At 51.3% G+C, this 26603-nt stretch overlaps 1 protein-coding gene across 1 annotated transcript in view; it reads left to right on the top strand.

Annotated features, from left to right (window-relative positions):
• The window catches only part of AFAP1L1 (actin filament associated protein 1 like 1), a 66449-nt gene extending 48543 nt beyond the window's left edge, over positions 1-17906 (top strand). Inside the window, exons 9-19 of the mRNA XM_075900225.1 lie at positions 818-913; positions 1403-1496; positions 1799-1951; positions 4702-4913; positions 8332-8477; positions 9251-9329; positions 9589-9700; positions 10376-10540; positions 12508-12686; positions 13151-13279; positions 14509-17906. Of these exons, the coding sequence (XP_075756340.1) occupies positions 818-913; positions 1403-1496; positions 1799-1951; positions 4702-4913; positions 8332-8477; positions 9251-9329; positions 9589-9700; positions 10376-10540; positions 12508-12686; positions 13151-13279; positions 14509-14532 (1389 nt within the window). The 3' untranslated portion in view covers positions 14533-17906. The remainder of the gene's footprint in view (positions 1-817; positions 914-1402; positions 1497-1798; positions 1952-4701; positions 4914-8331; positions 8478-9250; positions 9330-9588; positions 9701-10375; positions 10541-12507; positions 12687-13150; positions 13280-14508) is intronic.
• Positions 17907-26603: the final 8697 nt, after the last annotated feature.

The following is a 26603-nucleotide window of genomic DNA, read 5'->3' as shown; positions in this document are numbered from 1 at the left end:
CTGCATGGGGAGCGTGGAGCCCAAACGGCTGTTTGTGCCACTTGCTCCCGTGTGGCAGCCCAGCTCAGTGGCTGCCTCTGAGCTCCAGCTGTCCCCCTGCACCGTTTCCCTTCACCCCAGCACTGATCCTGCAGCCTCCCAGTTGTCCTCCACCTCCCTCTCCCCCTTGTTCCCCTGTCCTTCCCCCGGCCATGGTCTGTTTACAGCCAAGGGGTGGGGCCTGGAGCCGCTGTCATGCTGCACGTCACCACCCCGCCCCCCTTCACCTCCTGCCGTAGCACTTGGCTGACTTCTGCGCCATTCAGCCAGGCTGCCGCGGGGGAGCAAGTGGCGCAAGTGGCCGTTTGGGGTCCGCGCTCCCCATGCAGCACCCCCATGCTGCATGGGGAGCACGGACCCCAAACGGCTGCTTGTGCCGCTTGCTCCCCCACAGCTGCCCAGCTGAGCAATGCAGAAGTCAGCTGCCATGGCGGGAGGCAACAGCGCCCCCAGAGGCAAAGTGTAACGCTACAGCGTTACAGACTCACAGACACTGGGCTACTATATATATGATATGGGACTTTGTTGAGGGAGTTTTCAGCAAACCCTGTTCCAAAGGGAGATTTTCAGGGCAAACGTGCTGCTCTGGAAGGCTGCAGGGAGCGGGATCCATTGCTTGGGGAAGGGATCATTCATAAATAGCTAAGACACAAAGCTGTTTGCTGTAGCCAGGTCAAGCAGTGTGGTCAAAGCTCCCCTGTTCCTGGGGTGATGACTGGGGGCTGAGTTGCTCCCAGTGGATCCTGTGATGCCAGTGCTAGATGGCCTGTCTCCACAGGTGATGAAGGAAGCCAGCAGTGCCAATGGAGCAGGAGCAGGTGGGACTGAAGCCCCTACATCCCCTGTGTTGCATTGCAAGATGGACCTTGACAAGGTGTCCTGTTCTGTCTTCCCCCCATGCCGCTAGAGAGTGTGTGTGTGTATGTGGGGGGGGGGGCTGGGGTTAGGGATACCCAGCAGAAGGGAACGGTGACTGAACTCATGGGAATCAGGGCTTGGGAGCAAGACTGATTTTGTAACCCAATGCCTGCCTGGCCTTTCTGTGGCACCCCTATGACAGCAGAAGGGGCTCCCTCTCTGACCATAACAAAGAGCCAAGACCCACTCCCTTGCCAGCCCTAGAATGGAGATGGGGGGTTTCTTGAGGGGGTGGGGCATGTGCCTTTTTCTATCCTCCTGCTGTGTGGGGGGGGGGGGTAGGGGGAGATAGCTTTGCTATCAGGAGCAAGGCTGGACACTGGCCTTTGCCAGACTCGCAGAGCTCAGTGCAGCACTGAAGTGGCTAAAAGCTGGGGGGAGCCAGGGGAGGAGGAGGTGGAGAGAGGAGCTGCACTGAAATGGATGCCTGCCCTCGTCCCCACAGAGGTTATCACAAGACAAACAGACGTCCGACTCGGACAGCGTGGCAGCAGGAGAGAACTGCACCCCAGTGAGCCGGAGGGAGCCCCGAGAGCATGGTGAGAGCCCCAGCCCCACTCAGACCAGATGGGCCCATGGACTAGCATTGCTAGGGGAGGGGAGGATCCACCCCACTGCTGGAGATGTCCAGCTCTTGCCCTGTCAGTGCACCTCTTCCCCTCCACCCTCCCTCCCCCTGCCACCATCTGACACCTGAACCCCCTTCCTGCTGTCATGGCAAATCCCAGCCTGAGCAAGGTGGCACCACACTAAACCACAGTGGCCTCGTCACTTTGGCCAGCCTGGGGGAGGGGAGTCTCTTTACACCTGAGCTAAGCTCTCCTCTCCTCCCTGTCCCCAGGGAAAGGAAAGAAGAGCAGCTTGGCTGAACTGAAAGGCTCCATGAGCCGGGCAGCCGGGAGGAAAATCACCAGGATCATCAGTTTCTCCAAAAAGAAGCCATCACCTGAGGACACCCAGACGTCCTCCACCGAGGAGGACATCCCCTGCTGTGGTTTGTACCTAGGGCTCTGGGGAGATGGGAGTATTCTGCGTCTAGCTCAGTGGTGCGCAACCTGTGGGTCTTCCTGGGGGGTCGCCATAGCAATGGGCATAAGCCCCAGCCACGTGGATCTAAGCGCCATGCCTCGGGGCCGCCAACAGCCAGGCCCAGCCCCCAGCTGCCCGAATATAAGCGCCGCACCGTGCTGTTCAAATTACCTTAGGGGTCGCGACACGAGTACAGTGAAATATGGGGGCCATGGTTGAAAAAAGATTGTGCACCACTGGCCTAGCTGGACATGGTGTCTCAGGGGTGTGGTACCAGGTGTAAGTTGTGCCACAATGCCTTCCTCTTGCCCACTGGAGAGACCACCCAAAACAGGGATAGGGACGCTATCCCAGACACGGGGATTTCACAACTTCCTCTGAATTCTACCCATCAGTCACCAGCCCTGTGGCAGCATCTGTCACTTTGCATGACATGGAAAAGATTTCCCACTACAAGTGTGTAGCCGGGGGTTACCGCACACGCACACACGTGTACATGCAGCTGAAAGAAAACAAGATGAAATTGAATAAAGACAAATGCAAAGTGCTTGGCTTAGGAAGGGAAAATCAAATGCACAGCTACAAAAGGAGACAGTCCAGGGGAAGTAACAAAAATAAGATTTAGAATAGCTGACCTGTGAGAAAAGATTAAAAATAGTAGCATTGTTAACCTTGAGAAAAGAGGACTAAAACAGGACCTGAATACAACAGTCTCCATATATGTAAAGGGCTGTTATAATCAGGGTGGTGATCAGTTCTTCATGTCTACTGAAGGTCGGAGAAGAAGAAATTAACTGATCTGCAGCAAGGGGTATTTAGGTTACATATTAGGAAAAACTTTCTAACTCTAAGGCTTTGTGTACACTGCAGGGTTTTTGCACAAGAAGCTTTCTTTTTGCATGCAATAATTTCTTGCACAACAGCACGTCCACACCTCAAAAGCACTTTGCAAAAGCGATCTGCTTTTGCGCAAGAGAGTGTTCACATTGCAAGAAAGTTCTGATAACCATTCTGTGAATGGCTATCAGAGTACCTGTGCTTTTTGTGATAGGCTCTTTTTGTGCAAGAAAGCCCTGTTGAGGGTCCACACACAACACTTGCGCAAAAAGGAGTTATGTCTTATAGAAGGAGGTATATCTACACTGCAAAAAGCCCTCTGTTCTGCTGATTAACTGTAGATTTTCTTGCGCAAAAACATGCTTGAGGTGTGGACGCTCTGCAGGTTTTTGTGCAAAAATGCCTGGTTTTGCGCAAAAAACGTATAGTGTAGACATAGCCTCAGGGCAGTTTTGGTCTGGAACAGGCTTCCAGGGGAAGCTGTGGAATCCCCATTACTGGTCAGACACACACCTGTCAGGGATGATTAAGGGTTACTTGGTTCTGCCTCTGTACAGGGGGCTGGACTTGATGACTTCTCCAGGTTCTTCCCAGCTTTATGATCCTGTGAGTTAGTAAGTGACTCAAAATGCCCTCTGAGTCACTGCTAAAGATGCTGCTAAAGAATCCATGAAGCTCCATGTGTGTCTGTCTGCCTTACATACAACTATTGGCCCTATTCCCATAGTCCCATATATAAGTGTGTCACAGTCGGGGATGTAGCTAGCCATGGGAGACAGGGAAGTGTTGTTATCCCCTGGAGAATGAGGCCCAAAGACCAGGTGATCAGTCACGCAGGTATCTGTGGTGGAGCTGGAAATGGACTGCAGGTCTCCTGAGTCCCAGGCTAGTGCCCGGACTGCTGGGCCACTTACCTCACTAACCCTGCCCCTGCAACAGAGCAAAGGAGCATGGTGACTTTATGGGGCTTCTGCATCTATAATTTCTGTGGGCAACCCCAATCCTCTTACAAGGGCAAACAGGGGCTCCAGCAGAGATTTTGCATAGTATGAACTTACCAAAGCCCACATCAGACTTGGCCTTTATTCTGAGTTCTGCGGTTCTAAGTGGCAAAGCCATTGGTGCCCAGAGGGAGCACCCCGATCCAGTGCTTTGTGGGGGGGTTTCCACTGCTAGCATGATGTGGGGAAACGAGGCCTACCCAGCCATAGGGATATGTCACTGACAGGTCTCGATGTACCTTGGCAGGCAGAGCAGCATTCCAGACTATGGTTCTGTCTACACTGCAGTTAGACACCCACAGCTGGCCAGGGCCAGGGCCGGCCCAAGCCATTCGTGTGCCCCGGGAGCACGGCGCCGCCTCCAGGAGTGCGATGCATGCACAGCTCCAGACCCCGGGCGCCTGGTGCATGCACGGCCCCCCCAGGTGCACAGCACATGTGTGGCTCCGCCCCTGGTGCGCAGCGCATGCGCGGCACCACCTCAGGCACGCGGAACATGCGCAGTGCCACCCCTGCACAGCCCAGCAGCCCCGCACAGCACCACCTATAATGGGGTGCCCCGGGCAGTAGCCTGGTTGGTCCGTACCTTGGGTCGGCTCTGGCCTGGGCTCGAAGACCCTGTGAGGTGGGAGGGTCCCAGAAGTGAGACTGCAGCCTGAACTCAGACATCTTCACTGCAACTACAGCCGTGGGTGTCGAACTGTAGTGGAGACAGACCCCCTGAGAGAAGTACAAGTCGGGGTACTTTTTTTGGAGCCTTCCCTCTGGTTCCTATTGATTCGCACCTTTCACCTTCTTAGCATCACGCACGTTTGCTCATTAGGTCTGGCCCATAGGCACTAAGACTGTTCCCTTTGGGAACTGGCTCTCCCTGCAGGCTACCTGAATGTCCTGGTTAACCAGTGCTGGAAGGAGCGCTGGTGTCGCTTGAAAGGCAACATGCTCTATTTCCACAAGGATCGCTCCGACTTGCGCACGCATGTGAATGCCATCGTCCTGCGTGGCTGCGAGGTGGTGCCAGGCCTGGGCCCTAAACACCCGCTCGCTTTCCGCATCCTTCGCAGTGGGCAGGAGGTCGCTGCCTTGGAGGTGAGTGAGTGTTTCATTGCCAGCAGCTCCAAGTGCGGCATGCGGGCTGCTGAGGCTTTTCCTGATTCCCTTTGGAAGACATGGATGGGCTGTCTGGTCTGCTTGTTTCCTTAAGGGTCTTACCAAGCCCAGCACTGAACAAAGATGCAGAATAGATTCTAAAGGGAACCCTCCATGGACAATTAACTTACCTCTTTCCCAGCTGGGCTTTGAGATCTCAGACTCGGCCAGGTGGGCTGGTGCATGGCCCAGGCAAGTGAAATTGACTAAACCCGAAAAGGGAAGTTCTGTCTTGCTGCTGAGCCCAGCCAAATGCAGGTGATCACATAAACCCTGCTGAGCAGCTGAGACCTCTGAAATTCTCTCTGTTAATAATCTGTGGTGTAACTTGTTACTCCAGCAAGGGATATGGGGTCTTTTAAATCCAATCTTTATCTTGGCAGGATGGCTATGTGAAGTTTTTATTCTATGATTGATTAAAACATAAACATGTGAAGAACTGTTAAGTGGCTCCATATGAGTGAATGAAATATGCTAAGTAATTTCACTTGGGTCTGAATGACTGTAAATAGCAGCTGCCCAGATGCTTCCAGTATCAGCACAGAAACTGCTGAACTGGTTGAACCATGCAAATCGCAGCAAGTGAATGAAGTCCTTTGACTCTTAGCTGCAAACCAATGGTTCCCTGTACACAGGAGTGGAGCTTGGCAGAGTTGTCTGTGCTGATGGTATCTGGCTTGATGCCATTTGGAAACAGCAACCTCCTTCTGTAGGGAGGGTAACTTCTTAAGAAAACCCTGTCCCTAATCATCCCCCACCCAGAGTTGAAGACATACTGCATCTCTCAGCATGTGCGTTGCATGAGTAGAGGCCTGTGCTTTTTGCATGGTGTTGGGCCGGTGTGGGGAGGCCCAAAGAAAGGAGGTTTTGGGGGTGAGGGGAAATATTTGAGGGGGGTCAACAAAAATGTGGACAAGGGGGATCCAGTGGATATAGTATACTTAGATTTCCAGAAAGCCTTTGGCAAAGTCCCTCGTCGTAAAGCTCTTAAGGAAAGTAAGTTGTCATGGGATAAGAGCGAAAGGTCTTTCCTGGATTGATAACTGGTTAAAAGACAGGAAACAAAGAGTAGGACTAAATGGTAAGTTTTCAGAATAGAGAGAGGTAACTATGGTGTCTCCCAAGGGTCTGTCCTGGGACCAATACTATTCAACTTATTTATAAATAATCTAGAGAAAGGGGTAAACAGTGAGGTAGCAAAACTGCTCAAGATAGTTAAGACCAAAGCAGACTGTGAAGAGCTCAAAAAGATCTCACCAAACTAAGTGATTGGGTAACAAAATGGCAAATGACATTTAATGTTGATAAATGTACAGTAAGGCACATTGGAAAAAATAATCCCAATTATACATACAATATGATGGGGACTAAGGGTATGTCTACACAGCAAAGTTATTTCGAAATAACAGACGTTATTTTGAAATAACTTTCCTAGTGTCTACACAGCCAAACCTCTCTTTTGAAATTAATTTGAAATAGCGGAGCGCTTATTTCGAATTTGGTAAATCTCATTCCATGAGGAATAATACCACATTTGAAATAGATATTTCAAAAGAACTGCTGTGTAGACACATATATCGAAATAGGGGGCCTCCAGCTTTCCCAGGGTGCCCTGTTGGCCACTCCAGCCTCAACCAAGAACACTCCTCTCCCTCTCCCGTCCTTGGAGCCCTTAAAGGGGTTGACTCTGGTCACAGTGCCTGTGCCAGCTCCAAGCCTGCCATCCCAGAGCCAGCAGTCACTGCCCCTGACCCAGTGGCCCCAAAACATGAGTCAGCAAGCCACTGGCAGCCAGCCCTCCACTGCTCCCCAGGAGCCTGCCAGGGCCCAGAGAAGGCAGGCAACTTTCTGGTCCAGGGTAGAGATCCTGGACCTTATTCAGGTTGGGGGGGGCGGGATGCCCCCAATGTCCATGATCGCCACACTAGATAGAGGAATGTGGCTGTCTACAGCAGGATAGCTGCCAGCCTGACCACCAAAGGCCACATGCGAACCCAGGAGCAGGTTTGCATGAAAATCAACTTGGTCCGGCAAGACCCCCAACCCTGAGCTTCCTCTCCTCCTCCTTCCCATTGCTTCCCCCTTTCAGCTCTCTCCTCCCACGTATCCCCCTCCCCTCTCTCACCCTCTCTTTTCCTCTCTCCTGCCTTCTTTCCCCAGTCTCACCAGAGTTTCATCTCCCCCCCCCCACCCAGTTTTGTTAAATAACAAGAGTTTGTGTTCATGAAAATACATGTATTTTATTTGACATCAGGAAGGGGGATTAGGGAGGGGTAAATGGAAGGACGTGAGGGAGGAACGAGGCTCAAGCCCCCAGTGGGGCAGACCAGGGAGGCTTTTAGTGCTCCTGAGGGTGGAAGCTCTCCCGAAGGGCCTCCTGGATACTGACAGCCCCCTGATGGACCTCCCAGATGGCAACCTGCAGCAAGTGCAGCCAGGCTCGCAGCAACGCGTCCACGAGAAGCACCAGAGTGCCCTGGGGCAGCTCTGGTTCCATGTTGCAGAGTGCTGTGATGTCCCGAGTGAGGGCAATCAGAGCACGCAGAGACATAAATGCTTTGCTGTCCCTCATCGAGGTAGGCAAGCAAGCAAGAAAAGATGAGAACCGGCTGTCCGGGGGGGGAGTCCCTTTAAACACAGGCCTCAGATAGCCTCAGGCTGCAGCCACACAAAGTAACTCTTAGCAACTACCTTGAATCATACTTAGCCATCCAATCTTTCCCCTACATTGCTAGCTGAAAACTTTATTTTTAGTCTTTTTGGTGCGCTTTTAGAAAGATTTATCTTTTTTAAAAGTTTTTTTATATATATTTTTTACTTATTCCTACAATATAAGAACTAGGGGTCACCAAATGAAATTAATAGGCAGCAGGTTTAAAATAAACAAAAGGAAGTTTTTCTTCACTCAGTGCACAGTCCACCTGTGGAATTCCTTGACAAAGGATGTGGTGAAGGCTAGGACTTTAACAGGGTTCAAAAAAGAGCTAGACAGATTCATGGAGGTTAGGTCCATCAATGGCTATTAGCCACCATGGGTAGGAATGGTGTCCCTAGCCTCTGTTTGTCTGGAAATGGATGACAGAAGAGGGATCATATGATGATTACCTGTTGTGTTCCTCCTCCCCCCCCTCCCGGGGCACCTGGCATTGGCCACTGTTAGCAGAGAGGATACTGGGCTGGATGGACCTTTGGTCTGACCCAGTATGGCCGTTATTATATTCTTTTGTTAATATTGCTGTAACTCCCTGCCCATGCTCGGGGGATGGGGGGGTATGAATCTTCTACTTGGAGAGATGTGAAGGGGAGATTTGTATCCAGGGGCCGGGTGCTCATGATGATGGCTTTCTCACACCCCTAGGCAAACTGCTCTGAAGATCTCGGCCGCTGGCTTGGCCTCCTGCTGGTTGAGACTGGCTCCCAGAAAACCCCAGAGGCCTTGCACTACGATTACGTGGATGTGGAGACAATAGCCAACATAGTCACCGCTGTGAGACACTCCTATCTGTAAGGGGCTCTCCTTCCCAGCTCCAGAGCTTTCATTAGGGCAGTGCCTCTGTGTGGGAGATCCGGCTCTGGTGCAAGGCTCTCCTGCTGCGCACCCCTTCTCTGGTTGGGTCTGGGAGGCCATGCTAACCAGCTGCACCTCTACTGTGCACTTTGGGTGCATCTTGCATCTCCAAGCCTGGTGGCAACAAATCTCCAACCCATAGAATGCCGCCTCAGAGCCAGAATAAACCACTTGCCCGATGAGTCGCAGTGGGGTTAGGGACATGCGGTGGGGAAAGCAGCAAAGGGGATATGGTTTGTGGAGCCCCTGGTCATCTGTGCATTCTAGAAGTTGTGTAGGGAGCTTTGGGTCTACTGAGTGGACTTGGGCAAGTCACTGCGTCTCCCTAGGCCTCATTGCCCCCAGAATGGAATAATCTTTGCTACTGTGTTTCAAACAGTGTGGGGCACCTGCCTCTGGGAGGAGGTGCGGGTGTATGAAAGGCAAGCTGGGGCACACAAATTGTACACTGGAGGCTTTTATCAGCACATGGGGTGTGGCTGGGTAGGGGCATGGCCTGGCTGGCTTCATTGTGTGAAGCAGGGCAGCAGGATCTGCTCTCAGTAGTTTGGGGGCCATGTAGGGGAGGAGGGCACAGCTAATTTGTAAGTTTGCAAAGTGCTTTGAAATCTTTGGGTAGGAGGAGCGAGGGAAGGATGGTGCCTTCCCGCTGTGTGGGAAGGGACACCTAGGGCTGACCCACACTCCATCTTCCTCCCTTTCTCCCTAGGTGGGCCAGCGCCTCCCATGAGAGCCCGACAGACTCCTCCCGGGTGGTGTATGATGATGTCCCATACGAGAAGGTGCAGGTACAAGAGAGGCTTGTTTCCTATCACACTCCCCTCCCCCGGAAAGGCCTTGGTCCTTCTCCACCCAGCCTGTTGCGAGTCCCCTCCCCCAAGTAACTGAATGCTAGGGACAGAGGAGCCCCTTCCCCTCAGTGGCACGTGGAGCCCATGGTTTCCCGGGCAGCCACCCCATTCTGGGTGTGGATTTCTGCTCCTGCTTAGTATTGATGCCACACAGTGTCTCTGCTGGGATCTGTTTTCACCGGGTCCATCCGTGCAGGCAGAGGAGCCGCCGCGGCCGTCGGGGACCCAGGTGAAGCGCCATGCTTCGTCCTGCAGTGAGTCATCGCGCCGTGTGGACCCGCAAGTCAAAGTCAAGAGACATGCATCAAGTAGGTTCAGCACATGTGTTAGGGGGTCTCAGCCACATGGGATGTGCTATGGGAGGGGCAAGTTGGCTCAACGATTGGAGCCTCGGATCTCTGGCCACTTCCTGCCAAGCCCCAGGTCGCTAATGGCAGGAGCTGTTCCCAGCCTCTGGCTGTTCCGGGAAATGAGCTGGTGGGATCTTAGTGCTATGGAGTCTAGTGATGGTCAGAGGTGGCCACGTGTCCTTTAAGAACCGGAGTAACTGGCAGGCAGATGTGAAGGACTTGCAGCTTTTCCTTCCCAGCTGGGGCTCTGGCAAGCTGGCCTTCTGTGAGGAGTGGGGAGTGTGAACTGCCCCCGCGAAGGATAGTGTGGGGACTCCACTGCTCCCCTGGCACCGTTACCTGCCTTGATTTCCCTAACGAAAAGCCGCACCTCAGTAGGTGATGGGCAATGAGGTGCCAGCTTCCGGATGATCCTGCATGGGCTTCAGTGGATCCCCCTGTGCCTCATGGGGAGGATGGTGTGATGCCCCTGTTCCCACAGGCAGTCTCTTCTCCCCATTGTGGCCTCTGGAAACTGATGCCCCAAAGCTGTGAGTCCTGAACTCCCTATGTCTGCCTTCACACTTTCCTCCTCAGAGGCAGGGGCGAGCATGTGAAATCCCTTCCTCATCGGTAGCATCCTTGTCTCTGCAGATGCCAACCAATACAGGTATGGGAAGAACCGGGCTGAGGAGGATGCCAGGATGTTCCTAACGGAGAAAGAAAAGCTGGAGAAGGAGAAAGCCTCTATCCGGAATGAGCTGATGACTCTGCGGAAGGAAAAGAGGGAGCTCCGAGAAGCCATTAAAAGCAGCTCGGGTATGGAGCCTGCTGCAGCCCCGGCAGGAGAGGAAATACCCCCCAACTGATCTGAGCCCAGCCCTCCAATATGGTCATGTCTTCAGCTGTGTCTACACTGGGCCACTTATTCCGGAAAATCAGCCGCTTTTCCAGAATAAGCTGCGAGCTGTCTACACTGGCCCTTGAATTTCCGGAAAAGCAACGACGCTCTACTGTAAAAAAAAAAGCCGCTATTCCGGAAAAACTATTCTGCTCCCGCTCAGGCATAAGTCCTTATTCCGGAACACTGTTCCGGAAAAGGGCCAGTGTAGACAGCACAATAGTCTTTTCTGGAAAAAAGCCCCGATCGTGAAAATGGCGATCGGGGCTCTTTTCCGGAAAAGCGCGTCTACATTGGCCACAGACGCTTTTCTGGAAAAAGGGCTTTTCTGGAAAAGCAGCCTGCCAATGTAGATGTTCCTTTTCCGGAAAAACTGAAAACGGAATAGTATTCCGTTTTAAGCAGTTCCGGAAATTCATGCCAGTGTAGACACAGCTTCCTAGTCTGTGGACTGTTGCTGTCTCAGCAATGAGGCTGGAAGACTTAATGCCCAGTGAAACGGGGGGGAGGGCAGAGAGTGGGCGAGGGGCTAGAACCCAGCAAAAGGTGCAGGTGTCCTCCATCTAGCTCTGCCAGTGCCCCCTAGCCTGACATGCTGCTCTGGCCATGCATCTCTGCTGGTCCAACTCTCCAGGCTTCTCCTGAGGATGAGTCCTGCACCCCCAAACCCGAAAGCCCCTTCCTCTCTTCCCCAGTTGTGTAGATAGACCCCAGCTCCCTCCTTTGCTGGCCAGGAGTGCAGTCACCAGCTATTTCTCAGCAGCAAACTCCAACCCCCACCCTGACTCCCCTCTGGAGATTCCACTGGGTTGTACCATCCTCCCTCCCAGGCCTGGCACTGCTGGCTCGCTGCTGGCCCAGCCCCAGCACAGATGCACTAGATGCTCTCCGCTGGAGCTGCTGTGCTCCTTTGTTCTTTGTACTCCTTGTTCCTGGCACCCCGTCTCAGGGCCTGCCGGGGCTGTGCCGTCAGCCCTCTGCCAAGCTGGCTATTGCTTTCCACTGGACTGGACAGAACATTGGGTCCTTGTGGTAGTGCTGAGTCAGCAGTGACCACCTCAAATGGTGCCCAACCGCACCACCTAGTGGCCAATCAGGTGTGCCTCCCTCCAGTAAGCTGGGCATACATCGTATTGTTTCCTTTTCTGCTTCTGAGCCTGACAAGCCAGAGCAGGAACTGTCCAAGTACTGCAGTAGAACCCCAGCCTGCCGAATCCTTCGGCAATGGAGGCTGTTTACAACCCTGAACGACACTGAGGGCTGTTCTTTCAAAAGCTTACAACCGAGCACTGACTTAAATCTGCTTTGAAACTGTACTATGCAGATGAAAAATGCCGCTTTCCCTTTATTTTGTTGGTAGTGCGCATTAAACATCGTGCCGTGTGGTATTTGGAGATTTTGTATCTGCGGCTGCCTGACTGAGTGGCTGACTGGTCAGTCTGTAACTCTGAGGTTCTACTGAACTCAAACCCTGGCAGAGGAAGCTTCAGGGGGTTAGTCTGTACAGGATAAACTTAAAAAACAACAAATGGTCTGGTAGCACTTTATAGACTAACAAAACATGTAGATGGTATCATGAGCTTTCGTGAGCACAACCCACTTCTTCAGAAATGTTTTCCTCCTAGCAGAGGAATGAGGCTTCAGCACAGTATGGTTAAAACAGGTATCTGGACCCTAGAAACAGGCCCTCATTAGAACAGCTGATACGAGATCTCCCAGCCGGAGGCACATCGTGGCTGCCCCCTATACCCAAAAGGGCACTCACTGGGGGAGGAGGGTAAATAGGGCTCTCCTGGGAGACCCTTCACTCTACAAACCCCATCCCATCTCTCCACGGCTCTGTGTTGGAACCTGACTGGCCTCGTTCCTTGCCTCCTTTGGTCAGGGAGGAAGCTGAAGGAGCTGGAGGATCGGGTGGCAGCCTTGGAGGAGCAATGCAAAGGGAAGGAGGAGCAGCGCGTGGACCTGGAGCTCAAGCTGACGGAGGTGAAGGACCGGCTGAAACAGTCGCTAGCAGGAGGGCCAGCTCTGGGGCTCACTGTGCCCAGCAAGGCTGAAAATGGGGTATGATGTCACTTTCTTTTCAACAGGCCTAGTCTTCCAGAGTGTTCCTGCTCCCCAGCAGAGGGGCAGGACTCTGTTTTTCTGTTGGCTATTGCCTGCTTGGGGATGGAGGCACCTCAGTGTTTAGACCCACAGCCTCGCCTCTGCTCTGCTCACCCCATTCCACCTGAGGCAGCATTGCTCTGCAGCCCCTGACTGCCTTGTTATTTGGCCATTCCAGTCCTAGGATTTTCCCCAGCTGGGCTGTGGCCCCTCAGCCATATCAGTCCTGGGCTCCCACCAGCTTAGCACTGCCCCTCACTGCTCAGACTGTCCCAACAGTCCAGTAGAGGATGGGAAATGGTCCTTGTCACATTTGGAAGTCATGGAATGTGCTTTAATCTGGGTTCTCTGATGGTCTCCCCTGCTGTTGTCACTGCTTCCTGGGTCTCTGAAGGGTTATTCTTCCCCTCCTCTCCTTCCAGGAGACTGGAAATAAGCCAAATGGGAGCCCTGTGGAGCACCTGGTCCCTGTGAACTGTGCAGCAGAAATGAGGAAGAGGAGCCCCTCCATCATCCCTGCCAACAAGGGGAACGTGCTGCAGAAGGCCAAGGTACAGCTCTGCTCTCCCAGCCCAGCAGCACCCCCCTCAGCCTCGCCAGGAGATCTTTGGATGTCACATCATCCCTAGACCACAAGGCTGGGGAAACAACTGGTTCCCCTCCCCCTCCCATTTCTGCCCCCAACACCACATTCTAATGCATCAGCAGCTGTGCCAGTTTCTGCAGAGCTCCTGGCCAATGCCTGCGCTCTGGCTGCTAAAGGATGGGAAGCCTAGAGGTGTGGAGCATCAGGCTGGCTGGGGGATCTCATGGAAGAGGAGCCCATGATCCTGACTTCCAGGCAGTGGTGGTGGCTCAGTCCCTGAAGACAGTGGAATCTAGAGTCGGCAAACCCCTGTAGCAGGCAGCAGTATAAGGATCTGGCCTGGCCTGGTCCCTGAATGGCTGAGCTAAATTGGGCCTCATCAGGCTTTGCACATCTCTAATTTCTACACAGTCTCTCTCACAAGCAAAAGAAGCTACTTAGAACTAAACCCTGGCCCACCAGGGTGCATCGTTGCTGCAACTGAACGCTCCTGGATGGCCCATGTCAGCTGAACTGGGCTCATGGTGCTCAGGGTATGGGGCTATAAAACTTCCATGTAGATATCTGGGCTCACATCTGCACTGCGATTGTACAGCCCAAGCACCATGAGCCCGAGGCTATGTCTATACTAGAGGGAGGGGTTGGAAAAAAAGGCTGTTTTTCTGAAAAAAACTTGAATTATGTCCACACTGCAATTGCATTCTTTCGGGAAAAAAATCAAAAGAACAGAGGGATTTTTCCGACATTGGTAAACCTTTCTATGAGGAAGAATGCCTTTTCTGAAAGAGCTCTTTCGGAAAAAGACATGTATGGACGGGGAAGAGGGTTTTTTTTCGAAAGAAGAGGCCTCCAGGAAAAAGCACAGGTGCTCTGGTGGCCACTCTGTCCATAGTAATCACAACTTAAATGCGAGATAGCATCCAATCAATGTGGATGCCATCTTTCAAAAAAGCAGATTGCTTTTTCTATGCACTTTGGCAATGTGGACACTCTCTTCTGGAAAAGCTTCTTCTGATAGAAGCTTGCAGTCTAGACATAGCCTGAGTCAGCTGCTGTAGGCAGGCAGCCGGTGTTCAATGTCCAGGTAGTCCAGGTACCGCTTCCAGCTCCTGAGGGCTACAGCTTTTGGGCCTGATTTGTTCTGCATGGCAGCCCCCCCTGAAATGTTTTGTTTTATTTTTCCCTATGCTGCAGGAATGGGAGATGAAGCAAACCTAACTGGGTCAGCCAAGCCTCTCCTGCAGCAAACAGACCTGGGTCCTGGGACACACTGAAGAGCTGCAAGCCTCTTTCCCCAGGGAGAGTAGAAGATGATTCTGGGGAGTGTGGGGCTCTAGCAGGAGGATGGGGGAATGGATCAAGCACCCACCTTCTAATGATGGGCACGTTTGGCAAGAAGACAAGACTGGGTGTGGGGGAGAGGGGAGGGATCTTTGGGATGGGGGGAGGGGGAATGTTTCAAGGTTCAGGCTCCCATGCAGCTGGGAAGCCAAGCTCTGAGAAGGAGCACCCTGCTAAGACTGTCGTGTCAGCCATCCCCTTTGATGAATTTTGCTCTTGGTGGAAAAGGGGAGCATGAGCTAGCAGGACGTGCAGGTAACTCAGAGTCAGAGCGCCTGGGTTCTCATCTTGATTGTGCCTCAGGTTGTCTGTGAGTTTCAATTTTGCATTACCTCCTATTACTGTTTCCCTCTCTGTCAAACATGGGTCAGTATGCTCTGTCTTTCAGCCAGAGGTGGGTTGGGCTTTCATTATAGGCATTACATAGAACTGGTGCTATTCACAGCCTATTTTACAGGATCAAGCCATTGGTATAATTGGTCCATTAACTCAAATCAGAGCAGAGATGGGAGAGAGCAGCTCCGTGTCCTTCCTCTGCTGTGGCCATGCTCAGAGGCCCTGGTGCTTGTACACTGTTATCTCTAGTACTTTGCCTCTGACTTAGTCTGTGTGTTCTGCCCTGCTGCAGAGTGTCTTCTGTCACACAGCAGTTGTACTCTAATAATATTTTTTATACATCAGGTAAATTCAGCAAAAGGGGGGAATAGGAAGCTGTGACTCTCCTACAGGGATGAGGCTAAAACTTGGAAATAGCCACTGATTTTGGATGTTTTATTGTTGGGGTTCAGGAGTTGCCCAGGACACAACTCTCAGAGCTCCAGATCACCCACATTTTCTCCTGACCGCACGTGGAGCTTGGTGTGCTCAGCAGCCTTGAGCAGTGGGGGCCTGGTTGTCTCAACTTTGTTTCTGGCTCAACTATTTGCTGTATCCCTAGTCTCCTTCCTGCTGCGCTCCAGAGCAACCCAGCCCAATGCATGGTGAGGGCTGGCTGCCATTGGAGCACAAACACTGGAGAAGCTCTACTGACAATATTTGAAAGCATCCCCATTGCGCCTTCCTCAGTATCTGGCAGGGGGTGGCATATAGAGCCTCCTCCTCAAAGCACTACCCAATGGTGAACTGTGTGGGGAAGGGAGGGAAGGGGAAGAAAAGATGATGGTATTGCCTGAACCAGTGGTACATCCTCAACACTGAATGTAGGGCAGGACACCTCCTCTTCCAGAGTGTGTTGCTGAAATGGAGAAGGGCTGGGAAGGGGGCAAGAACAGAGTGAGGGAGCAATTTCAGCCAATTTTGTATGGAGGAGAGAACAGTCAGGAAGCCTGGAGGACAGTGCAGCACAGTGCATGGCTCTTTCCCTCTGATCCTGGACTGCACCACTGTGCCAGTAAGCTTTCAGCACAACAGAACCTGTAGAACACACTGCCTCAGGGTATTTGTATTAATTACGGTGGAGCTAGTTATCACACAAATAGCAACGGCAGGCAAAGGAGCCAGGCTCCAAACCAATGGTATGTTCCTTCCTGAACTGTTTGTTAGTTGTAAATCACCCATCCCCAGTTCCCGTCAGCACTAAAGAAATACATGAAGGAAGGGAGCAGCATTGCTTGCTTGTCTTCACCCACTTTGAATGTACCGTGCATCTACATACACAAGAGCTCAAGCTGGTTTATAGTCAGGCCAAGTAGAGTAGGTTAGGCTGCAGCAGAGTTAATATTGACTCCCATGTCCTTCAGGCTAGTCTCAGTTGTCTTACTATCAAGGCAGGGTATTGCCCCATTCAATGCCCAGTGGACAGAAGATGGTGCACTTGGATAACCCCTACGTTTCTTCACAAACAGCCAGTTTTGGGGAGACTCCCATCCCCTGCCCAACAGTAACCTTGGCCTGGCCCTTAGGAAGTCTCTGAGCCATGGTGGGATGCTGAGGCTGCTAATGAATATTTCTGATCTCTTGACCATGCTTAATGCTGTACTGTGATGTGTGCTTATTTTTTGCTTCACAGCAGTTTGGTTGAAGGTGGGGTCTTGTCTCCAAAGGTGTAGGAAGAAAGGGAACTGGATGGTTATGTTCCTTGAAACAGCAACCAGAGCCACTGCATTTTGGGGCCTGGCATCTCTCAGCATTTCTCTGACCTGCAGGCTGCTCCCTCTGTCTCCTTCAAGTCTGTGTGTCTGCCTGACTGAAGGGCAGGTGTCACTTCGGGCTAGGCAGCCATCATCTCCCTAATGATCTAGCGCCCTCTGCTGAGACAACACGCCATGAAATGTCAGCTCAGATTTGGGATGGGTTTGAAGTTGGCTTTCGGGGATGAATGCCCACCAGGTGCTGTAAATTGCTTTGGGGGACCCTGTAGTCAAATACCTTTGGCCAAGACAGCCCTGCTGAAACTGTATGCTTTGCACTCAAGCTACCTGGGGTCCTTGTAGCCCACTTCTTGGCAGAACAAATCCTTCTCCAGCCCTAACTCAATCTAGGAGTTCTCAGACCTTTCCAGCTAGCACAGGCTGTAGCTTGGCCCCATCTGGCCCTCCAGGTTTCTAGTCTCTAATTTCTGAGCAGGGGTTATAACTGCATGAAAGTTGAATCTGTCAGAATCGTGCTTCTTTCTCCTAAGAACTCTCCTCCCTTCAAACAGGCAGGGGAGAGCCAGCATTTGGTGTATATGTACTGATCTGCCCACGTGCCTGTAATGGCCTCTCAGACCCCAGAGACAGATACGTCATGCCACTGGCTCTGCAATACAGGAGGTGTACAGAGAGCAAACCAGCTGTTAGTGACAAGCCTGAAGAACAAAACCAAACATCCTTGCTGTATTGCAATTGGGTTTTCCTCTTATAATTCTGCCAGGCTGGGCCACCGCTGTGTGTGCTCACTCACTAATTAGCCAGAGCATCATGCTGCTACTTCCCATAAGGAAATTAGGGCTTGCACAGTGCCCTACTATGACAGGGCAGGGCTCGCTCGCTCTGTCTCTCAGACCTGTTGTCTTTGCAGATGTTGGGATGGATAGGGCAACAAGCAGGACGTGTGAGACAAACACCCCTGGGAATGGCCATGCCTGGTGGGCATCCATGGTGCCTGGGCAGCACCATGCCACTTGTGCCAGCTGCTAGAATCCTGCTTTTGAGTAGGGGGGACGGAAGGCACCTGGCTCAGCATGTTGAGCCCCATGCTGCCTATGTGAGAACCATCTGCACTTCATGGAGCTGTGTCCTTTCCCCTAATAAACAGACTGCTGTACCATACCCAGGCTGTGTACATTTCCTGAGCTTGGCAAGGGGTGCAGGCTAGATCTGAGACAAGGGGAAGGATAGTTGTCTCCTCCCATTGGGGGCCCGGCCCTGCACCCCAAAAACAGTCTGGTATTGACTCTGCACAAGCTGATCTTGCTGCTCACACCCTGGGGTCTCCAGAGCAGAGCTGGGGATGTGCACACTGGGACCTTGGCACTGACAGGCCCCAAGGCCCATTCCCCAGCTAGGCAGCTGTACAATTACAAACTGCTGCCCATTTGAACCAGGGGCTTGGCTGACATGCAGCAGGCTGATCTGAACGGGGGCTGGTCAGGAACCTCTGATGAAACTACTGCCCTCCCTTGTGATGAAGATCTGCTCCTTGCTGCTCAAGAGAGTAAGAAGGGGCAAATCAGAAGGGAAGGGTGAGCAGAGCTGCAGAGGGAGGGAGGGACTGAATGCACAGGAAGATCAAAAAGCTGGAGGCAGAAAAAGAGAGGGGTGGAGGGAAAAAATCTGGAGCAGCAGCTAGGAGCTGACATTAAGAAATGGCCTGGGATGCTGCCAGACAGCGGCAGAGGGGACAAACCCGATATAAGGGGTAGAGGAGAAAAGTTACCCCAGATGGAATGAGCCACCTGCAATGGGTGCAAAAACAGCATTTTGGGGGGGAGCAGAGGATGGTACGCACCCATTTCCCAGGGCTAGGTTCTTAAAGACACCATGCAAGCCAATGCCTAGGCAAGGCAACTCTTCTCTGTCAGAAATAACACACTGAGCTGCCAAAGGAGGTTTGAGTCAGTAAAATAGTTTTACAGACCCCACCTTCCAAAAGAGAGCGTCAGGTTGTTTTAGTGTTTAAAATAATCCATATCACAGTCTATGTCTGTACAAAGCCTCATAGCGGTTCACAAACTTGTCTTTTTTGCTGTTCAGTTTGCCTGAATAGGACAACGTTTCCTTGTCTGCCACTGTAAATGGACTGTCACCTATTTTAAATTATTGCCTTTTTAAGGGGTTATTTTTATTACTTCATCAGTTATCTTTGTTAATGTTGTGCAGATGGATGTCGTGTTTATTAAGTGATGTATAGCACTTCTTGTTGGTATTCCAAGGTTAAATTCTTAATTTTTGTTTTTGGTTGTATACACTAATTTATTCTTTGGGATCATATGACCTAACAGCTGATTTCCTGATTGGCATCAAAACTTCTTTAGATGCCTTTGATCCACCAATGGCCTTTTTCTACCGTTCTTTTTTATCTCTATCTAGCATCCTGGTGCTTTTCATGTCGCCAGTTGTACGTAGAATCTGATTCCCAAATATTCACCACAGGCAGATTTTCAATGGGTGAAAGCACCGAGCTGTTTTTGAAAATATCACTAGTTGCCTAAATAACTTTTTTTTAAAATATGACCCTACAGGCATTATCTTATCTTGTATGTAATTCTTTTCAAGGGCAAATTTATACTGTAATGTTGAGTAAATACAGCTTGACAACCCCAAGATAGATTGACAACTATTGTTTAAAAATCATGTTATACTCCAAAAAGTCATTAAATTAAAATAAATACAATGGGGAAGTTGTATTCTGAAATTGTCTTTTTGATTCTGAACCTTTAGTGCTCATTAACTTACTAGTTAATTTTGCTGTTATCTTTCCCTGAGAATCCATACATCTTAAATGGCTGTAACATTCATTACTATTTTGGACTTCCAGTAATACGTGATTTTTTCCCCCTCCTTTTGTATTGAAAATGTATTACAAATCATTGTTGCTATATATAACTCCTCATTGTGCAAACACTGACATGCACATTTCACTCTATAACTTCATTTGTTAGGAATGTAAATGATGGTTTTCTATTTAATTGTTTATACTTTTAATGCCATAGACTTTTATGTATACTACAGATTGTGACGTTTTTGTTCTTTACCGATCTTCACTGCCAAAGTCAAGAATTTTCTAAGATGAATTATCCTGTTACTCCTTTGCATTAGTTGCCTTTTGGAGAAACCAAAGAGCCATATTTCCACTATGTTTTTACAGGGGAATAGCTAATGCATACATTAGCCCATGGATGGGCAAAAACACACATTTCTTAACACAGAAGATACAGACTATATCAGTGACTCAGATTATTATTATTCAGAGACTGAAAAGTCTCATAGGGATTGTGCTAACACTGCTCCTTCACCACCAGGCATGCCCACCAATGGGGAAAAAGGGGCAATTGCCCCGGGCCTAGGGTTGCCAGATGGTTTCTGAAAAAATACCGAACAAAACAAGCAAACAAACAAATAAAAAGGACTCCAAGAGTTAAGCAAAAAAACAAAACAAACAAAACAAAACAAACAACCATGTGGCCCCTTTAAAAAACATGTGGTGAGGCTTTTTGGTTCTAATAGGCAGCCTTCAGCCGCCTGCCATCTTGCCTCTCTGCGCAAGGCCTGACAGCTCCCCCGTGGAATCCAGTAAGCACTAGGGTTGCCAGGCTACCTCCATATTGAGCTGGACAGCCAGGGATTTTTGCCTCCTGGCTAGGAAATAAATCAGAAAGTACCGGACATTTTAGGTGTCTGGTATTTTCTGAATTTGTTTACCAGACAGGAGGCGAAAATACTGAACTGTCCGGTTCAATACCAGACACCTGGCAATCCCACCGGGGCCTGGGGTGTCTGGTCACTACCACTGTAGTTGCAGCAGGAGCCCCAGCACTCTGCTGTCCAGGTGGCACTACAGGCTGTCTGCCTTTGGCCCCACCCCTTTCAGGACACGGAGCCAGCTCCCCCACACCTTGCCCCAGGGCCACGATGACTGTGCGTCCCACTGCCACCAGGTATTTGCTTCTGAATGGCTGCAGCCTGCCCACCCTGCCATTTGTATGGGTGTCATGGAAAAGCAGTTAAAGCATTTTAAACTAAATAGCTTAACAAAGGCCTTTCACCACCCCCTCAATTTCCCTTATTCCCTTCCCTTACTAAGATGGCAAGATAGTGTGATGCTCAGGACCAGCCTTAGAGAAAATGACACCTTGGGTAAACTTGTTCACTGACCTTGTGGGCTCCTCACCCCACTCCTGGCTCACCAGCAAGACCATCCCTAGTGGGGAACAGGCCTAGGATACAGGGAGGTACAGCAGGCCCTGCTGCTCCATCTCTTCCTGCCCCATGCCTTCCCCCAAATCCACCCCTGCCCCATCTTCCCACCCTCTCCTGCCCCCATTGCCAGCCCTTCACCAAAGTCCCCTCCAAGCTATGTGACCTGGGGAATTACTAGGGAACCTGGCATGGGGCAGCAGCAGGGGTCAGGCCTAGGGATGTAATAGTATAATCAATTAACTGATAAACCGATTAGCATTAACCTATAAGTTTTTGCTATAGACTACACGCATTCCCCGCACGCCTTGCCAGTAAAATTTTTAGCAGGCTGGCCAGCAGCCCAGCTCAGTCCAGGCTTGCACTAGGACCTGGACCTACCCCGCTGCAGCTCTGCATTGAAAGTGTTATTTGGAGCCAGGTGGGCAGGGAGAGCAGCTCAGTTCCAGCTCATGGTGGGTCCAAGAGCTCAGACCCCTCCCTCCCCCCCCAGACGGGCTGCCCGGGGACTACAGAATAGTCGACTAACTGATAAGAATTCATGAGGTTAACTGACTCTTCAATTAACTGATATTTAACAACCCTAGTCAGGTCACCACACTCACCACAGCAGTGGAACTATGTGAAGTGACCCAGCAGCCTACTCCACACCACTGCTGTCTCCTAAGTAGGTTGCTCTACTTCGCCACTGCTGGGAGATGGCTGGGTGAAGCAGGTTGCTGTGTCACTCTGCTTGCAGTGGATCCCACTGCCCCCCAGTAATCTCCCAAACCACCCTGTGTCTCACAGGCTAAACTCAGTAGGGAGGACAGGCCCGTCCATAGAACAGTTAGGATGGCTGCTGTGGGGGCCCCCCCAAAGCACAAGGTCTAGGGCAGTCCCCTCCCCCCCCCCCCCAGCCATCCTATGGACAGGATGGCTCTGCTCACCTGCCCCCAAGCTCCCACTGACTCCCTCCAGTGATTAATTTGTATTGAAAGAGGTGCTGGGACTCAGTCCCTGCTCAGACTCCTAGGAAGATGTGGAACAGTGTGTGTGTGGAGGGGGGGGGAGAGGAATGCCACCCACTTGCCCCTTTTCCTCTGTGGGGAGAAATCTTGGTGGCCTCCCCCCATGCATTTTGTGTCCTTTCCCTACCAGCCGGCAATGTGTACTTCTGCATGGTGCCTCCCTGACCACTGTGCCCTGGGAGGTTGCACAGATGACCTACCCTTATGGCCAGTCCTGCAAAGCTGTGAAATTAATGCACACGAGTTACAGCACCTTGAACACTCTTGTTCAGACGAAAAGTGGTCTTTGTTTTGAGAACATCAGTTGGGGCAAGCACAGATTGCAGTAATCCTTCCTCAACAGCTATCAATCATCAGACCTTTGACCCATCTTTAAAAATGTGAGGTACCGCAGGTCCTGGTTCAGGTGCATCCCCACTTGATTTTTCAAGTCCAAAGTAGTAATGGAGCTCTCCTAAATATCAGAAATGTAGGATTGGAAGGGACCTCAATATAGATCCTTTACTTCAGTGTGCTGGGTGCGTGTCACCTGCCAACAGAGGCTAGGGAGGGCAGAGCCAGCAGACTGTGCCAGGCTATGCCTATCTCACGCTACCTCCAGAGGGGCAGATTGGGACAGGCAATTTAGGATTTCACATCCTGCTGCCCATGCAGCAGAAGATGGGGGCAGGATGGAGCAGGGCAGCCCAAGGGACCTTTAGAGCAGGGATGGGGAACCTTTGGCCCACAGCCCAAGTTCCAGCCCACCACTTAATTTCATCCGGCCTGCAGCAAATCTGTGCCATGGCATAAAAGTCCGGGAATGTCCCTGCAACACCAAGGAAAACACTGCATCCTGCCTCCACAACCTAGCACTGGCTCTGCAGTTCCCATTGGCCAGGGAGCATTACCAATGGGAGCTGCTGTGGCCGAGTTTCTCAGTGCAAGCAGCACATACCATGCAGAGCTGCCTGGCCTGTCCACCTAGACCAGGGTTACTCAACTTTGGAAGCCCTGGGGGCCACAATGATACTCATAGCACACGCCAAGGGCCACAACTTAACAGTGGTTGCATATATATGCAAATACATGCAAATAGCTTCACACTGACAAACATGAATACAAAGATTAAGGCAAGACTACACAACACTCAGCCCCATTTAAATCAGTTCTGCTGATATGAATAAAATGCAATATTTGCCCAATTTCCACTCATATGACAGCACTTTTAATGAGCAATGGCAGTACTAAAACGCATATCAACAGAAGACCATTATAGTGACTACATTTTTTGTTTGGCTCCCAGTCGCAGGCTGCATGTTGAGCTCCATGTAAACCCAAACCACACCGTGAGCCACAAACAGGTCGCGGGACACATGTGGCCCTCAGGCTGCTTATAAAGTAGCCCTGAACTAGAGGCTGGACACAGCAGCTGCTTGTGGGAGCAGCATGAAACCCAGACAAGCAAGGAGACTATCTTACTTGCACTGTGCCCCTGACCAGGAGCTGCCAGAGGTAAGCACTGCTCAGCCAGAGTCCACACCCCAAAGTCCCAGGTAGGAACTCTCTCCTGAACCCTAACTCCCTCCCATACCCTGCATCGTCACCCACACCTCTCGTGTGGTTCAGTTTTTTGATATGAGAAGAGCCAGTAAAAACACCTCAGAAAAACTCTTGTTAACTTCATTATGTACAGAACAGTAAATGAAAGCTGCATGCATGCACAGTGCCAGTCTGGCGCATGCGCAGTGCGGGGCTGGCGAGTAGCTCTTGCCGCAGTTTGTCAAGCCCTGCATATACTTATTTCTATAAATCACACACAGTTCCACTGCTAAGACCTTGTGATTGTCAGACGGGAGGTTGTGGCCTCGTCGTTTCCCCACGCACAGAGGCATCCACAATGCATCAGTCGATAGGAACAGGCACAGCTTCTAGTTGCAGTGAGTAAGGTAGTTGGGAGCCCTTATATTTATACTCGACTTGGCCATTTCTAGTAAAATCTACCAATTGATTATGTATTATATATGCCCATTTTTGGGATACATCCTGCAATTCAAATTCTACTATTCTTGATTGATAGTTCCATGGCTACATCACTGATTTTTGCTTATTAGAAATGTTATGTACCAATATCAGGTTTCTCCCAATGTTCTTGGCATGGTTTCACTATAGCAATCCTCCCTACACACTACTTTTTAAAGCACTCCTGTCTCTCAAATCTCACCACCCCCCTGAGCCTGGCGTATGTGCCTACATGCACTAGGCTTGAGTCAAGCCTGGGTTTGCTTTGTTAGAAACTGCACTTTGGTCAAGATGGCCATTGTTAGTTCTGTAAAGGCAGGGCTGGACAATCATAGAATAATCATAGAATAATAGGCCTGGAAGGGACCTCGAGAGGTCATCGAGTCCAGCCCCCCTGGACATTATTATTCTGGTCAAGACAGGGTTGTCCAGGCTCCCCTACAACACCCCAAACCCCATCCAGCTCAGAACCCCCTCTTGCAGCCCATCCCCTGACCTAGTTTGAACTCCCTCCTCTACCCAAACTCTCCTCCAGACCCTGCACCCTCACCTAAATCCTGTCCCAGGTTGGAACTAGGGATGTTAAATATCGGTTAATTGAATGAATTATCATCAGTTACTCGACTATTCTATAATCCCCTGGGCGGGGCTGGCAGCCAGTGCACTCTGACCCCACTCCTGAGGAGCCCTCCTGTATCAGAGGCAGCAGCGTGGGGTGCCGGGTGGGAGCTAGTCAACGAGGGGAGCCAATTTAAAAACCAGTTCCCCTCATGGACTGGTTGCCCGTCGCCCCATGCTTCTGCCTCTGATACACAGACAGCAGCATGGTTTGGCAGCAGCCTCTGTCTGGGTATGGGAGGGGGGGGGTCCTGAGCTCCCGGACCCAGTGCAAGCCAGAATTGAGCCAGGCTGCCTGCCTGCCTGCCTGTCCAGTTCTCAATACACTTTAAATGCAGAGCCTCAGCAGAGGTAGGTCTCGGAGCCAGCACAAGCCAGGAATGAGCTGGGCTGCTGGCCAGCCTGCCAAATAATTTACTGGCAGGGAGAGAGAATGAGTGTATTCTATAGCATTAACCTATAAGCTGTTGCTTATCAGTTGATTGACTACTCTCTTAGGGTATGTCTACACTACAAAGATAATTCGAACTAACGGACGTTAGTTCGAATTAACTTTGATAGGCGCTACACTAGCGCTCCGCTAGTTTGAACTTAATTCGAACTAGCGGAGCGCTTAGTTCAAACTAGGAAAACCTCATTCTACGAGGACTAAGCCTAGTTCGAACTTACTAGTTCGAATTAAGGGGTGTGTGGCCCCTTAATTCGAACTAGTGGGAGGCTAGCCCTCCCCAGCTTTCCCTGGTGGCCACTCTGGGCACCACCAGGGAAACTCTATTGCCCCCCTCCCGGCCCCGGACTCCTTAAAGGGGCACGGGCTGGCTACGGTGCCCGTGCTAGGTGCAAGCCTGTCAGCACCCAGCCAGCAGACCCTGCACCTGGCATGGCTCGAGCCAGCCACCTGATGCCCCCCAGCCCTCCCCCTCTTCCCAGGACCAGGCTGGCGGCTCGTGGGAGCTTGCCCACGACCGCAGGAGGCGGGCACCCGCCTGGTCCAGTGCAGACATCGTGGACCTCGTCCACGACCTCCGCACTAGGCACAGGAAAGCGGCCATCTAGGGCAGGAGAGCTGCCAGCCTGGCCACCCAGGAGCAGGTTGGCATGAAAATCAAGGGGGTCCACTGAGACCCCTGACCCTGAGCTTACAATGGCCGTACTGGGTCAGACCAAAGGTCCATCTAGCCCAGTAGCCTGTCTGCTGACAGCGGCCAACCCTAGGGACCCTGGAGGGGATGGACCAAAGATAGTGACCAAGCCATTTGACTCGTGCCATCCCTCTCCAGCCTTCCACAAACTTCGGGCAGGGACACCACTCCTACCCCCTAGCTAATACCACTCCATGGACACAACCTCCATGACTTGATCTCACTTCCCTTTAAACTCTGTTCCAGTTCTAGCCTTCACAGCCTCCTGCAGCAAGGAGTTCCACAGGTTGACTCTGTGCTTTGTGAAGAACAACTTTCTCTTACTAGTTTGAAGCCTGCTACCCATTCCTTTCCTTTGGTGTCCTCTAGTCCTTCTTTATGGGAACTAATGAAGAACTTTTCTGTATGCACCCTCTCCACCCAACTCCTGCTTTTAGAGACCTCTATCCTGTCCCCCCTCCATTTCCTCTTTTCTAAGCTGAAAAGTCCCAGTCTCTTTAGCCTCTCTTCATATGGGACCTGTTCCCAACCCCTGATCATTTTAGTTGCCCTCCCCTCTCCCAGCCTCTCTCTTCCCCCTCTCCCACCTCTTTTTCCCAGTCTCCCCCAGTTTTGTTCAATAAAGACAGATTCCATTTTGGAAGACACGTTATCTTTATTTTGTACATCAAGAAGAGGGGCTAGGGAAGGGTAAGTGGAAGGAGGTGAGGGAGGAATGGGGTACAAGCCCCCGATGGGGAGGACTGGGCTAGCTCTGCGGGCTTCTGGGGGTGGAAGCTCTCCTGCAACCCCCCAACTGCCCCCTCTCCCCAGATGGCAGCCTGCGGCAAGTGCAGCCG

This window comes from Pelodiscus sinensis, chromosome 17, assembly GCF_049634645.1.
Source record: "Pelodiscus sinensis isolate JC-2024 chromosome 17, ASM4963464v1, whole genome shotgun sequence".
Taxonomy (NCBI): domain Eukaryota; kingdom Metazoa; phylum Chordata; order Testudines; family Trionychidae; genus Pelodiscus; species Pelodiscus sinensis.
Note: the sequence above shows the minus strand (reverse complement) of the source record. Positions and strands in the feature narration are given on the sequence as shown.